This window comes from Geotrypetes seraphini, chromosome 2 (assembly GCF_902459505.1).
Source record: "Geotrypetes seraphini chromosome 2, aGeoSer1.1, whole genome shotgun sequence".
Classification (NCBI taxonomy): domain Eukaryota; kingdom Metazoa; phylum Chordata; class Amphibia; order Gymnophiona; family Dermophiidae; genus Geotrypetes; species Geotrypetes seraphini.
Genome location: NC_047085.1, coordinates 257,443,655 through 257,459,683, shown reverse-complemented (window position 1 = coordinate 257,459,683; position 16,029 = coordinate 257,443,655). Strand labels below are relative to the sequence as shown.

The 16,029-nt window shown below is 45.4% G+C and overlaps 1 protein-coding gene across 1 annotated transcript in view; it reads right to left on the bottom strand.

The window, feature by feature from the left end:
- The window catches only part of TOMM22 (translocase of outer mitochondrial membrane 22), a 35,033-nt gene extending 21,380 nt beyond the window's left edge, over nucleotides 1–13,653 (bottom strand). Inside the window, exons 1-2 of the mRNA XM_033929456.1 lie at nucleotides 13,283–13,653; nucleotides 541–659 (exon numbers count right to left, since the gene is read on the bottom strand). Coding sequence (XP_033785347.1) covers nucleotides 541–659; nucleotides 13,283–13,384 — 221 coding nt within the window. The 5' untranslated portion in view covers nucleotides 13,385–13,653. The remainder of the gene's footprint in view (nucleotides 1–540; nucleotides 660–13,282) is intronic.
- Between the last annotated feature and the right edge of the window lie 2,376 nt (nucleotides 13,654–16,029).

Sequence of the window (16,029 nt, the reverse complement as noted above, 5' to 3'; positions counted from 1 at the left end):
ATAGCTCAAGATACTCAAAGGTACTTAGTGTTCTGCTTGTCTTCATAGAAAACTAAGTTACTCACCTGTAGCTGATGTTCTCCGAGGGCAGCAGGACACATATTACCTTATACCCTCCCCATCTCCCCTAGGAGTTATACTCCTTAAGCTTTTTTTTTTTTTTAATTACTAAAAACTGCTGGTCCTGCATAATCAAGTTGGATAGCAAGGTACCCACATATGTGCACTATGATGCTACCTAAAGTTTCAGTAATTTTTAAGAATGCTGGATAGAAACATAGAAATAGACGGCAGATAAGGGCCATGGCCCATCTAGTCCATGCTGGGGCTTCATCGAATGGTCAGCCATATACCATCACATGCATGTGTCCTTGGAGAGCACCAGCTAAAGGTAAGTAACATTGCTTAATCTGTTCTGCAAAAGTGACACAGGGCCTATGACATGTTACAGACCAATTTATAACTAAACAAGTATCACTGTGTAAACTCTCCCAGTTATTTGCCATTAAAGTAACAAAGTACAAGACCATCCACGAATACCTGTACAATTTCTTGGCCACATGAAGAGAAAAGTCAAAGGTAACACCAGCTGTGGAACGTAACCTATCAGGAAACATCTCTGTTAAACCCCATAATCTTTCCGATAGGGTTTCATCAAGCTGTGAGAGAAAATGAAAGAAAAATAAAAATCACAAGGCACTGTGACAAATCAAGTACCATCATGAACCACCTTTTCCCCACTTCATCCCATCTTATATCAATTATTACATCAAATATTAGGGGCTCCTTTTACGAAGGTGTGCTAGCGTTTTTAACGCACGCGCCGGATTAGCGTGCGCTAGCTAAAAAACTACCGCCTGCACAAGAGGAGGTGGTAGCGCCTAGCGCACGTGCTATTCCGTGCATTAAGGCCCTAGGCTTTTGTAAAAGAAGCCCTAGGAATGACACTATATTTAAGTCCACTAAATACCATAATTTCCAGATTATAAAAGTCACTCCTTTCTATAGGTCACAGGGACAAAAACAGTATAAAAAAATGGTAAAGTTGACATTGCTAAAAACAAAAAACTTGTGGAGAGTAGATGTCCAAGATGGACATCTACTCTCCACAAGTGTTTTGGTTTTGTCTCTTTTTGTGGAGAGATCAGGGTCAACCTTCTTGTTGCTGAAAGTTGACTTTTTATCACGCGCTAACCCCCGCGCTAGCCGAAAAACTACCGCCTGCTCAAGAGGATTCGGCACATTAGCGCGCGCTAACGCGGCTTCATAAAAGGAGCCCCTAGTCTTTCTACTTTTTGAAAGAATAACAAAAAAAAAAAATCAAATTTTACCCGTTCTACACTGTTCAGGATATTGTAAACCTCAATCATATCCCACCTTAGCCATCTCTTTTCCAAGCTAAAGACGCAGCAAAACCATACAGTGCCAGGAATTCAAATCCCACTGCATAATGTTTGAATAGCACTTGCTACTTTAGATATACCGTAAATAACGGTCGTACTAAAAGCCGCCAGGCAGCTCATAAACAAACTATGTTCGAATTGCACAAAAAGATGATGATAAAATCTGCCTTAAAAAGAGCAAAAATAAATATCGAGCATGGCAACAAAGACAATGACGATGCTAATGGAAATGAACTACCAGTACGTCCCAGAAATTTCTACCTCTTTCACAGTGACGATGAGATGAGGATGACAGAACTTTGAAGGATTTTTTTTTTTTTAATTCTTTATTCATTTTCAATCTTACATCAAGTGTTCAAACATTAAAACAATACAGTTAATCACATCACTTGACAATCTTTCTATTTTTAGAAAACATCATCATAGACTAAGGGCTCCTTTTACGAAGGTGCGCTAACGTTTTTAGCACATGCAGAAAATTACCGTGCGCTACGACTCTAGAACTAACGCCAGCTCAATGCTGGCGTTAAGGTCTAGCGCGCGGGGCAATGTAGCGCGTGCTATTCTGCGAGTTAAAGCCCTAGCGCACCTTAGTAAAAGGAGTCCCAAGATGATAAGAATAGCCATAATGGGTCAGACCAGTGGTCCTTCTAGCCCAGTATCCTGCTTCCAACTATGGTCAAACCAGGTTACAAGTACTGGCAGAATCCCAAATAGTAGTAACATTCCTTGCCACTGATCCCAGAGCAAGTAGTAGCTTCCCCCATTTCTCTCTCAACAGACTATATGGACTTTCCTCCAGCATCTTGTCTAAAACCATTTTTAAAGCTCAGATACGCTAACTACTGTTACTGTGTCCTGTGGCAATGAATTCTAGAGCTTAGTAATTTGTTAAGTGAAAAAATATTTCTTCCTATTTGTTTTAAAAATATTACAGAGTAACTTCATCGAGCATCTCCTAGGGTTCCTTTTACGAAGCTGCGTTAGCTGCTTTATCGCACGGCGACTTTTTATCACGCGCTAACCCCTGCGCTCGCCGAAAAACTACCGCCTGCTCAAGAGGAAGCGGTAGCGGCTAGCTCGGCCAGCATATTAGCGTGCGTAAAGCCGCTAATGCGACTTCATAAAAGGAGCCCTTAATCTTTCTACTTTTTTGAAAGAATAACAAAAAAAAAAATCAAATTTTACCCGTTCTACACTGTTCAGGATATTGTAAACCTCAATCATATCCCACCTTAGCCATCTCTTTTCCAAGCTAAAGAGCCCTAACTTTTCAGCCTTTCCTTAGATGAGAGGAGTTCCATCCCCTTTTATCATTTTGGTCATTCTTCTTTGAATCTTTTCTAATTCGGCTAAATTTTTGATATGGCAACCACAACCGAACGCAATACACAATGCGAGGTCAAGCCATGGAATGATACAGAGGAAATTATAATACTCTTGCTCTTATTTACCATCCCTTTCATAATTCCAAGCATCCTGTTTGCTTTTTGGGCGGCTGCTGCTGCACATTGGGCAGAAGATTTCAGCATATTGTCTACAATGACACTTAGATCTTTTTCTGTTGTGCTGATCTGGACCCTAGCATCAGGTAACCATGATTTGGATTACTCTTCCCAGTGTGCATCATTTTGCATTTGTCCACATTAAATTTTATCTGACATTTAGATGCCCAGTCTTCCAATTTCCTAAGGTCTTCCTGCAATTTTTCACAGTCTGCATGTGTTAACAAATTTGAATATTTTAATGTCATCTAATAATTTAAACACCTCACTAGTCATTCCGATTTCCAGATCATTTATAAATATGTTAAATAGTAGTGGCTCGAATACTGATCCCTGCGACACTCCACTATACACCCTCCTCCATTGAGAAAAATGGTCATTTAACCCTACCTTCTGTTTTCAACCCAATAACCAAGTCCTAATCCGCAACAGAACATTGCCTCCTATCCCATGACTTCTTAATTTTCTCAGGAACTTTGTCGAAAGCTTTCTGAAAATCTGGATATACTATGTCAACTGGCTCATTTTTATCTACACCTTCAAAAGGAATGAAGCAAATTGGTGAGGCAAGACTTCCCCTTGGCTGAACCCATGATGATTTTGTCCCATTAAACCATATTTGGCTATGTTCCACAATTTTATTCTTCATTATAGTTTCTAATATCTTGCCCTGCACTGGTCAAGCCTACTGGTCTGTAATTTCCTGAATCACCCCAAAACCCTTAAAAAAATTTTTTTTTTTTTAAATCAGCATTATATTGGCCACCCTCCAATCTTCAGGTACTATGGATGATTTTAACAACAGATCACTAACACAAGATCAGCAATTTCATGTTTTATTCTTTTAGTACCCTAGGATGTATACCATCCAGTTCAGGTGATTTATCACTAACTCAGTGATTCTCAACTTGTGTGTCACAGGCCAACAGCCTTTTGTTTGTGAGCAGCTGATTGCAGTAGAGCTGTTGAAGACTGGACAGCCGACACTGACACATTGTTAATCTTCCTGAACTCCCACAGCAACACCAATGCTTTGGCTGAAAAGCAGCTTTAACTATTACAATCCCCAAAACAGCAGAAAGCCTGGTTCTGAGTACAACTATGGGACTCAGAACTGGGCTCTGCTGTTTCTGTAGGATTGCTGTTACTGGAATTGCTAGAGTCATGACTACAGTCAACTGGAGTTCTGCCGATACTGGCACTGATCTGTTGTAAAATTTCTTGCCGTTACATGGGCCAAATCTTCACTACCGCTGATCCTCTCCTTCTTCCACTTGGTGGCATAGATACAGGGAGGTAGCGAAAGCCCTAGGCCCTCCTTTTTAGCTGAGATCCCTCCTGTGTCCCTACTTCTTAGGCATCAATTACCCATTAGCTCACACATGAGGCAGCAATTTGTATTACTCTTTCCCATTTGTTGAGCTCTGTTCCTCCCCCTCCCCAGCCTCCTGCAGACCTGCTTGTCTTGTTCACTTGTGCTGCCATTGGGGCTTTGGCTGAGCTTTGCTAATCTACTCTGGGATCCTGCTTGCAGTCCAGCTCAACCGTTGCAGCCCCCTGGATCTCACTGCTTCCACATGAACCCAAGATTCCTCCTGGAGGACTGTACAAGGGAGGAGCTTCAGCTGATGATGCCTTAAATTAGTGCTCTCTCCTCCCCCCTGGACCTCTCATTTAGACCCAGAGCCCAGACAGATATCAACAGCTGTAGCAGCATTATGACTTTGAAAACTCCCACACTATAAACCAGTTTGGACTTTCTTTCCACCACTAAAGAAAAAAAAAATGTTTATGCTGCTGGGCTTTTGGGGTAATGGGAGGATTGAGAAGGGCAGGGGACATACCAGGCTCTACCCCTTCCCTTTAATGTTAACTGGTCATCCAGTAGTCCGTGCGGGTATAAAGCAGTGATGGTGCTGCTGGTGTTGGCATGACACTTCAGCAGTCCTTATGCCTCAGCTGGAGGGCAGCTGTGCTGGATCACTCTTGCTGCTTGGGAAGGGCAGCCGCAGGAAGTTTAACAACAAGTCAGTGCTGGCACCCCTGATAGGCTGCAAAGCAGGAGAGGGATAATGCCCGAGCCCTTGCAGAAAGGCATACCATGTGGAGGATAGTGTGACAAACCCAAGTCCATTTCAGGTCTTGTCTTTAACAAACCCAAATCCGTCCCGGGTTTTGTCCCAGAAAGGAAAAGAAAACACACTGAGCCTAGATGCAAGAGAGCTGATCAGGTGGCATGCCAATCTACAGTTAGCTGACTACTGCTCAGATAGTGAGATGGAGTCAGATGAGGCATGGCAGGAAAGGGATAGGCCAGAAAGCTGTACTCAGTTTAAACCTATTCCTGCCACTGTTAGAGGTTTGCTACCTTTTGAGCAGCCTGTGCCTGTTAGAACTAGGGCTAGAAAGAATCCTGCCTGTAATCATAGGGAGCAAGCTAGTGTGTGGAAAACCCTTCCCCCACCCAGTCTTAGGGGGAGTGGCTTTCCACAGCATAAAACAAGTCTCTTCAGAACAGGAAGATAGGAGAGGCAACCCAGGGAGAGTCAGTCACTCTCTCCTCAGTCAGAGGAGGCTGGTAACACAGACTGGCAAATGATCGATGCAGAGGAGTTGTCTCATCCTTCTGAGTTTTGGGAGCAGCAGAAGGAAGAAGCCATGGACATTCAGGAAAGCCGGGTAAGAGTTGAGTCTAGTCCTATAGCCATGGAAATGTAGTGAAACACAGGAGTTTTGTTTTCTGCCTACAGTTTGGGGAGATTCCAGTTCAACTGTATTTTGTTGTGAGAGAGTTTAGGTTCTCGCCTTACAACTGAACTGTGAACCTTATCTTAAAGCATTGGGGTGTTTGTTTCCAGCAACGTGTGTATGGTTTCCTTGCTTGTTACCAAGCTGGGTAATTACGTTGCTCGCTCTCTCTCTCTCAGCTGTGTATGGTTACTGCAGCAACATTTCAGAGGGAAAACGTATATATGACACATTGGTACCTTGGATTACAAGCATAATCCGTTCCAGGAGCATGCTCGCAATCCAAAATGCTCGTTTATCAAAGCGAGTTTCCCCATAGGAAATAATGGAAACTCGCTTTGATAGGATCCCACCCCCCACCCTCCCCAAGGCCAGCAGCGCTGCTCCCCCCACGAGAACCGGCATTGCTCCCCCCGAAGGCCCCCCAACCCACCCGAACCCTCTTCTTACTTTAGAATGTGAACTCTCAGGCCTTGAGCATGCGCACATGAGGCACAGGAGGCAGATCTTCGGGCACCAACGCACAGGACATGCTGGTGCCGGTGCGGAGGCTACATTAAAGTAAGAAGAGGGTTTGGGTGGGTTGGGGGACCTCAGGTCACGGCTGGGGGGGTGCCCGATGGCGGCGGGGGGGGGGGGGGTGCCGGATCACGGGGGTGCGCTCGCAAATCGAGGCGCGCTCGGTGTCCGAGGCGCCGATTTTGCGAATGTTTTCCTCGTTTTGCAAAACACTCGCAAACCAGTGCACTCGTAAACCGAGGTACCACTGTACTTGCATTTGACCAGCACAGTGGTTTTTGTTTTGTATGAATTGTGAGTAAACACTGCAAGGGTAAAATATAACTGCTCTGGTGAAGAGGACTGAGTTAAATTACTTTAATAAAGCCCAGAAGCAGGGGACTGCATTTAGTCTAGTGCTGACAATCTGAAACTCCCAGAGTGTGATGTTTTGAATCTTTTTATATGATTTAATGAAAAGTATCTTTTCCTGCATCTATGCCAGGCAGAAGCCTGTATCTTGATTTATTGAGCCAGTGGCCAGAATAAAGTGTTTGTTTTTGCCATATCTGACTGGACCTCATTACCTTGCATACCCATTAGGTAGATACCTTGCCTGAACCAAGTCCTGAAGGGTCCTTTAGTAGTAAGGGACACACTGGGTCTGAGATTTGTCACATTCGTGTGGGCTCGCTGCGCTTTTCAGGAGTGTGGGTGTGACAATAGCGAGTGGATTATTCCTACAAGCTGCAGAACGGGCCTCACTCTTTGCGAAGACTTCAGCAATAGTAGTCATGGAACGGTATAATTCATATTTGCAGTCGCAATGAAGAGAGGTATTGAGAAGAAAAATGCCTGCCAGCTGGGACTGCCCTTGCAGAGCAGTCAACTTCAAACATTAACCCAGAAGTTAAATCAAAAGAGGGGTTTGTTTTGCTTTCGCAGAGGTGGTGTGTTGGTGTTCTTTAGAACCCGGTATAATATTTGCTATGCTGCACTTTTATAGCCACGGTTGTTATTGTTGAGATGTTGACAGTATTTTTCATATGGTACAATAAGAGTCTGAGTGTCATGTTTGTATGGTTTTATCAAGCAACATGAATAAATAAATGTATACCTGCTTCTGAGCCTAGTGCCTATTTACATGCAGTACCTTCATTGGTATAGGTATGAAGTGAACTTCTCCAATCAGTTGACCAGTATTTTCCTTCTAAATCTGATGACACAGTCAAGCGAGGGCCATGATAGCACCTTCTGAGCCTTTTATTAATTCAGTTGAAATACCGTCAATACCAGGTGACTTGTTTTTCGACAAAGCTTTAATCGCTGCTATGACTTCTTTTAAAATATCTGGTTCTTCTTCGGCTTCAGTTTCCATTTCGGCTTCAGTTCCATTTCTCCAATGTCATCCTCATTGCCTTGTTTGCATAAGTTTTCCGTATATTCTTTCCATCTCTTTTTAATATTTTCTGGATCATTCAATATCATTCCATTGGCGTCTTTAAGCATCCCCAGTTGAGGTTGGAATTTCTGCCATAATCTCTTAATCTCCTGAAAAGCTAATCTGGTTTTTCCATTTACATGTTCTGATTCAATTTTCTGACAAATATCCTCGAGATATCATACTTTGTCTTGCTGAACTTGATGTTGAAACACTTGGTTCATTTGCAGTAGTTCTGCTTGCCTTCTTTTTTCTGGTTTCTTCCGAGATTCAAGGTGATTTCTTGGCTCTCTTTTTCTTCTGGAGTGTTTTCTTAGGGGAGCTGCTTAAATTCAGCGGCGGACAGAAGTGGGCATCTCTCCTGCTGCTGTGTGTGTCTGGGGGTGGGGTGGGGAGGGTTGCTCGACTTTGGCAACAGGAGGAAGTGGGCATCCCTCCTGCTGATCTTCGATTTTTTTTTTTGTTTTAAATTTTTGGGTTTATTCTGCACATGTGCCCATCACTATCACTAGCGATGAGCACATATAAATCTAGTGAATCTTCGCTACTCTCCACCAATCTCATTTGCAAGTGAGATTTTTGGAAAATGACATGCCTTTTTGAAATTGCTACAATAAAGGCTGCAACAGCGGCCCATCGGATTTTACCACAAAGTTTTAAGAATTTAGCCGTGATTTCTTAAAATTTCTTTGCCCACTGAAACAAAATGAGGGTAAGGAATAAAACCTTCAGTCAATTTCTAGAAGAGCTGCACTTCTCCCTCCAAATCCACGGATGTTATTCGCGATTTTTGGAGGGCCCGATTTTAATTTTTTCACCTATTTTTAAGCCTTGCCTGGTGGCCTAGCGGGTTTTCGGGGCAGGAGCGATCTTCCTACGCTCCTGCCCCGTGCAGATCACTCATAGGAAATGGCTGCCGTGAGCTCCCGTAGTCTCATGAGACTACGACGGGAGCTCAAGGCAGCCATTTCCTAAGAGTGATCTGCACGGGGCAGGAGCGTAGGAAGATTGCTCCTACCCCGAAAACCCACTAGACCACCAGGTAAGGCTTAAGGGATTCCGGGGAAAGCGGGAGGGAGGCGGGGAAGGTCCAAAATACAGCTTTAATTCCGGGGGAAAGCAGGGGGGGGGTCAGAACCAGCCTGAATATTATTCGCGGTTTTTAAATATTCGTGGGCCGGCTCTGTCCCTAACCCCCGCGAATATTGAGGGAGAAATGTACTCCATACCAAAATCATGCACTCATGGGCAGCTTGTTGGTCGTCCCTAGTCCATTTTAGTTTAAAAGCTGCTCTCTCTCCTTTTTAAACAACGGCTTGGTTCCATCCCTGTTTTGTGTGCACAGTGGAACAGGTCAAAGTATAAGCATTGGCAACAAATTAGCAGTATGCAAAGTTTGTACATACAGTCATGTGAAAAAATTAGGACACCCCATTAAATATTCAGTTCTTTCTTAAGAAATGTTCACTTATCTAAGTCAAATCTTTTTTTATTTATCTCTGGAAAAGAAAGTGATGTAACTGCAGGTAAACAACAAAAATTTTTCTTCATTTACTCATGAAACAAAAGATATCTAAAAAATGTGTATTCTAACTGTGAAATAAATTAGGACACCCTAAAGCTAGTGTTACCCCCTTTGGCTGAAATAACTGCAGTGTGACACTTCTTGTAGCCATCTACCAGTCTCTGACATTGGTCTGAGGAAAGTTTGGCCCACTCCTCATTGCAGAATTCTTTCAACTGTGAGATGTTTGAGGGGTTTCTTGCATGTACAGCCCGTTTCAAATCACCCCACAGCCTCTCAATGGGATTAAGATTAGGGCTTTGACTCGGCCACTCCAGGACTCTCCATTTCTTAGTTTTCAGCCAGTCCTTGGTGGATTTACTGGTATGTTTTGGGTCACTGTCGTGTTGCAGGGTCCATTTCCGCTTCAGCTTTAATTTTCTTACAGATGGTCTCACATGTTCCTCAAGCACCCTCTGATATACGGTAGAATTCATGGTGGATTCTATGATGATGAGCTGGCCAGGTCCTGCTGCAGCAAAGCATCCCAAACCATGACACTTCCACCTCCGTGCTTCACAGTTAATATGAGGTTCTTTTCCTGGAATGCTGAATTTGGTGTACGCCAAACATGTCCTCTTTTCTGATGTCCAAACAATTCAATTTTAGACTCGTCTGTCTTTTCCAGAAGTCCTGGTGTTTGTCTACCTTCTCTCTGGCAAACTTCAGTCTGGTCTTGATGTTTCTCTTAAAGAGCAAAGGTTTCCTCCTTGCACACCTCCCATGCAAGTTAAATTTGTGCAGTCTCTTTCTGATCGTAGAGGCATGCACTTTCACATCAACAGTAGAAGAGTCTGCTGTAGGTCCAGTGATGATATTTTAGGGTTTTTGGAAACTTCTTTTAGCATCTTGCGGTCTGCTCTGGGGGTCAACTTGCTTGGATGGCCAGACCTGGGCATGTTGGCAGTTGTTTGGAAAGTCCTCCACTTGTACACTGTTTTCCGGACCGTGGAATGGCTAATGTCAAATTCTTTCAAGAACCTTTTTAAATCCCTTACCAGACTTATAAGCTGCTCTTTTCTCTGAAGGCCTCAGACAGCTCTTTTGATCTCACCATGGTGTTCACTCTCACCGTAGCAGTCATGAGCACTCCAACTAAATGTCTGAGATTTAAGTATGGCAAACCTCCTTCAAAATGCTGAGTAATGATGATCTAATCATGTGCACCTGATGTGATACACCTGTGTGTGATTGAGTCACTTTAAGTAGGAGGATATGTGGGGATGTCTTAATTTATTCCTCAATTAGAATACACATTTTTGTGGATATCTTTTCTTTCATGAGTAAATCAAGGAAAAAATTTTGTTGTTTACCCGCAATCACATCACTTTCTTTTCCAGAGATAAATAAAAAAAAGATTTGACATCTATGTGAACATTTCTTAAGAAAAAAATGAATATTTAATTGGGTGTCCTAATTTTTTCACATGACTGTAAATCGAATCCACAAGTTCTTAAATAAAAAAATACAATTTATAACCCCAAAATTACAGTATTACTATATATCACCATGCCCTCTTTATGAGCATCACTGTGTAAAAAAAACCCCACACTCATGCTACTGCTCTATATTACCTATATTCCAACTGTTTGGCTTACTAATTAGATAAGAGGTCCTGCTTGGATTAAAACAAACAAAACAAAATCACATTCAGGACTAGATTCTCTAAAATTTGCGTTAAAAACAGACGGGCCATGTCACAGCCGTAATAGTAGTGATTTTTAAAAAGTGAGTCATTCTCCAAAAAACGCTCATGCAAATGAGTTTGGCGAAGAGTAGCGAAGATGCATGTGCCTATAAGAGGGGTCTTAAACTACCTGGGCCAGTCAGAACCCAGGTAATTTAAGGCCCCTATGGATGGAGCCTTAATCATCTGAACCAATCAGAGCCTTAGGCTCTATTCTGGTGCATCTGGGGAGGGGCCTAAGGCTCTGATTAGCCTAGATGCCTAAGACCCCTCCCATAGGAGGGGTCTTAAACAACCTGGGCCAATCAGAGCCTCAGGCCCCTCTCCAGTGCATCACAGGATGCACTGGAGAGGGGAAGGCTCGCCATTTTAAAGAGGCAGGCCTGCTGGCCGTAGGGAATAGGCATCCCTCCAGTCAGCCATCTAAGTAAGATAAGGGGGAGAGAGCAGGGGGCATTGCATGGCGTCAGAAGAGAGTGAGCATCTTTCCCGCTGCCGGGAGATGCATTGCTTGGTGGGGAGGGAGTGAGCATCTCTCCCACTGCCGGGGGGGGGGGGGGGAACAGGGTGTGTTTTGCTTGACGGTGGGAGTGAGTGGGCTTGTTTGGGGGCGTGTATTGCTTGGCAGTGGGAGAGAGTAGGTATCTCTCCTGCTGCGGTGGGAGGATGGGGAAAGATTTATTAGTGTCGGCGACGTGGCAGGAGAGAGTGGGTATCTCTCCTGCTGAACTTCAATTTGGGGGTGGGGGTGTTAGCAGTGTCGGGTGATGGTGTGACGCAGGAGAGAGTGGGCATCTCTCTTGCCAATCTTCAATTTGTTTTTTTATTATTTTAATTTGCGTGGGGGGGGGTATGAGCTGTTAAACCTTACTTTCCTGTCAGTGCCTGAGCCCAATCTGTGCTCAGGCACTAATCAGAAAGTAAGGCAACAACAGCTCAGACCTGTTGATAAATTTTAGCTACAAATGTGGCACAACGAGGTTAGAAAATCACTCTGTGATTATAATCGCTTGGAGTGATCATTTTAATATTAATGCCTTTGTTGTACTACATTTGCATGGAAGTATCAGAGACTGCTAGAAAACTTAGAAAAGACCTCGCTAAGCTGTTTTGATAATCCACTGCTAAAATACATGCACACTAAATTGGTTGGAACCCGTTTAGCAAGCACATTAAAGGTAGATTTTAGTTTTGAGAATCTGCCCCTCAGTTATTAACCAATGGTTAAAAAAAGAATATATTTTCAGATGTGTTGGATATTATAGGAAAGGTCCTGATATTCTAATCTAATCTGGAATTTCAGAGTGCATTATGTTCAAACAGATTGAAGGTGACTTACAATCTGAATTATGGGCATACAAATTGGCACATTGCAAATCAAAAAAGGAGATGATGCAATTGCTTCTTTGTTTTACCTATCTAAAGGGTGCTGCTGACTCCTTTACTGCCTATTTTTTATTGGCAGGTTGTATTATTTATATTGGTATTAACATATAAGCAATACATACAATCAGGTAAATTACATGTGTGTTAATAACCCCCCCCCCCAACAAAACAGAGTAATAAAATATTTCAGTGGACTGGCAAGTTACAATTGTGCATACATAAATAATACATAATGACAGATGATGGTAAACAAGGTGGCTAGCTGTCTGCTACTGGGAAACATTTGCAACCTGAGGTGGCATGATCTCCTTTACAAGTATTAGTATAGCTGCAGAACACACATCTTGTTACAAGAGCACCGAGAATCAGAAGTTCTACAACTGAACTTTCGCTATGACCTTGAAACATTCACTTGACCTCTCTGCGGATTCAAAGGATCAGTTGAAACGAATACCATTGGCTTTAATTTACCAGTGACAATATTAAGATGGTTGATTAGGAGACCCGGGGAAGACGTTGAGGGTACAGGACAGCAACCTGATTGTCAGCCACCGATCAGCACCCTAAAATATGGCCTCTCAAAGATTCACGGAGAGTTAAGACAGGAAGGCAAGTGCTTAAAGATTAGCTTAAAGATTTGTTTTAATTGTGTTGCAAAGAGAATAAATAACGCCTAGCCGAATTAATTTCGCGTTCAGTTAAATATTAAGATAAACATATTTTTCCAAACAGAAGCCTCTTTTCTGTGTGAGAGCTAAGCCAAATTGCTCTGCTGCCACCATGCCACCCTCTGCCCATAAGCTTCTACCGAGACCCTGCCACTCGATCATGCACTTCCACCCTTACTCATTGTTATCAGTACTGCACAATGGGAACCATGTCTTTCGGGTTCCACACATTCAGATGTTTGCCGTGAGAACTACAAGCCCCAGAAAGCTCTGCTCTTAAAAAAGAGCCACATGGTCGCACCCTCTACTCTCACTCTGGGGGGAAGACAGGCCAGCTCGAGCCGGGCCGGCTCTGACCGCAGTCCGCATCCGCAGCCCTCACCTCTTCGTCGTCATCATCGATCTCGTCCTCTAGCCGGACCGGCACCTTCGGCGTCAGCAACTCCGAGGTCGCGGGCGCATCAGTAGAATCGGAGGCTGCCATGTCTCTGAAGCCAGCGTGCGAGGCGGGGTGGAGCGTGGGGGGGGGGGGTGACCTTCCCGGAAAAGAGAATAACGTCAGCGGAAATGGGAAGTGGCGGACGAAAGAGACACAGCAGAAAACCCGCCCCCCTCTCTACCCGCAGAACAAAGCGCCGCTATGATTACTGACATGAGGCTGCGGAAGTTAGAGAAGCGTGAGATAAGAAGGAGCCGAAGCGCATAGGGCTTGTCAGGTCGCTGGTACTGATGGGGGAGGGAGCCTGGGAGAGGGCGTGGTCTCAGGCTCTGCAGAGGAATTGGACCTTGGGAAGGAGGCGTGGTTTCAGCTGCTGTTGAGGAGTGGTGTGGGCGTCCCCCGAAGGGAGGGGCTGCTGTGTAAAGATGTTAGGGCAGGGGAGGAGTCATTGCGGACCCGGAAGTTATTTAAGCCCTGAAGATAGGTAACCCGGATAATTTGGACCATTAAGGGATGCTGAGAAGTTGTCTCGTCAATTAAAGAGAATATGGTTCAATCAATGATATGAACTAATGTAAAAAAAATAGTTTATGCAAATTTGCTCTTAATTAAATAAGATAACACTCTTTGCAGCTAAAGGTAGCAAAATAAGGCTCAGAATTTAGGAACTTGGTTAGTTGGGCTGAGAAATTTTCAGTCTTCCCTTGATACAAAAGGCAGTTTCAGTTGCTCGGTTAGCTATCCGAGGCAGTACTAAATATTGGCTGTATCCGGATACATTTCAGGCACCACTGACCAGATAGTATTTTTTTTTGTCTTTATATTTTTATTAATAAAAATCATTATCCCAGGACAAGCAGGCAGCATATTCTCACATGTGGGTGACGTCATCCACGGAGCCCCGATGCGGACAGCTTTTCAAGCAAACTTGATTGAAGATTTCAAGTTTGCTAGTGCTGCACCACGCATGTGTGTGCCTTCCTGATCCACTAGAGGGCGCATCCCCTCCTCATGGTCTTCAGTTCTTAGTTTTCCGTGGAGCCAGAAAGCCCTGTCTCTCTTCTCTGCATTCTTATAAGTGCCTTTCTAGCACCGCGGCTTCTTTATTTTGTTAGGGAGTCGCTGTGCGTTTGTTGATTGATCGTGTATTTCTTTGTTTCAAAAAAAAAAAAAAAAGGACTTTTTATTGTGTTTCTGCTGGTTCCACCGGCAGGCCCTTCTTGGGCCTCAGCCATGCGGCTAGGCCTCATTTGGCTGCAGCTGTATTTTCTTCTTCCCTGGCCTCTCTCTGGGCTCACCTTGTGTGAGCAGGATGGCCAGGACCATTTTTCCTTTGTTGGAATCGGACTGAGTAGCTTCGATCCCCGGTAAGTCTTCTTTCTTTCTTTCTGTTCTTCTAGCTGCGTTACCTCGGTAATGCCACCGGCTGAGTCTCAGGCATTCCAGGCATCGAGTGCAGTCGTGCCCGCCTCTACTAGACCTTCGAAGCGTGCCTCCTTTCATGGGAATACTCATCTCGAGGTTGCCCTTTATGGAGCGCACTGCTGCACCTTTATTACCAGTTTCATTGGTACGATGCCGACTTCTGAACCTCGATGTGCCTCAACGTCGACTGGAGCTTCGTGCCTCGACGTCGACTGAGGCTTCGTGCCTCGACGTCGACTGAGGCTTCGTGCCTCGACGTCGACTGGGGCTTCGTGCCTCGACGTCGACTGAGGCTTCGTGCCTCGACGTCGACTGAGGCTTCGTGCCTCGACGTCGACTGAGGCTTCGTGCCTCGACGTCGACTGAGGCTTCGTGCCTCGACGTCGACTGGGGTTTCGTGCCTCGACGTCGACTGAGGCTTCGTGCCTCGCCGTCGACTGGGGCTTCGTGCCTCGCCGTCGACTGGGGCTTCGTACCTCGCCGTCGACTGGGGCTTCGTGCCTCGCCGTCGACTGGGGCTTCGTGCCTCGCCGTCGACTGGGGCTTCGTGCCTCGCCGTCGACTGGGGCTTCGTGCCTCGCCGTCGACTGGGGCTTCGTGCCTCGCCGTCGACTGGGGCTTCGTGCCTCGCCGTCGACTGGGGCTTCGTGCCTCGACGTCCACTGAGGCTTCGTGCCTCGACGTCCACTGAGGCTTCGTGCCTCGACGTCCACTGAGGCTTCGTGCCTCGACGTCCACTGAGGCTTTGTGCCTCGTCGACTGAGGCTTTGTGCCTTGTCGACTGAGGCTTGGTGCCTCTACGTCGACTGGGGCTTGGTGCCTCTACGTCGACTGGGGCTTGGTGCCTCGATGTCGACTGGGGCTTGGTGCCTCGATGTCGACTGGGGCTTCATGCCTCGATGTCGACTGGGGCTTCGTGCCTCGACCTTGACTGAGGCTTTGTGCCTCGACCTCGACTGGGGTTTTGTGCCTCGACGTCGACTCCGGCTTTGTGCCTCGACGTCATTTGAGGCTTTGTGCCTCGACGTCGTTTGAGGCTTTGTGCTTCGACGTCGACTGAGGCTTTGTGCCTCGACGTCGACTGGGGCTTTGTGCCTCGACGTCGACTGGGGCTTTGTGCCTCGACGTCGACTGGGGCTTTGTGCCTCGACGTCGACTGGGGCTTGATGCCTCGACGTCGACTGGGGCTTGGTGCCTCGACGTCGACTGCGGCTTGGTGCCTCGACGTCGACTGCGGCTTGGTGCCTCACCGCCGCCTGAGGCCC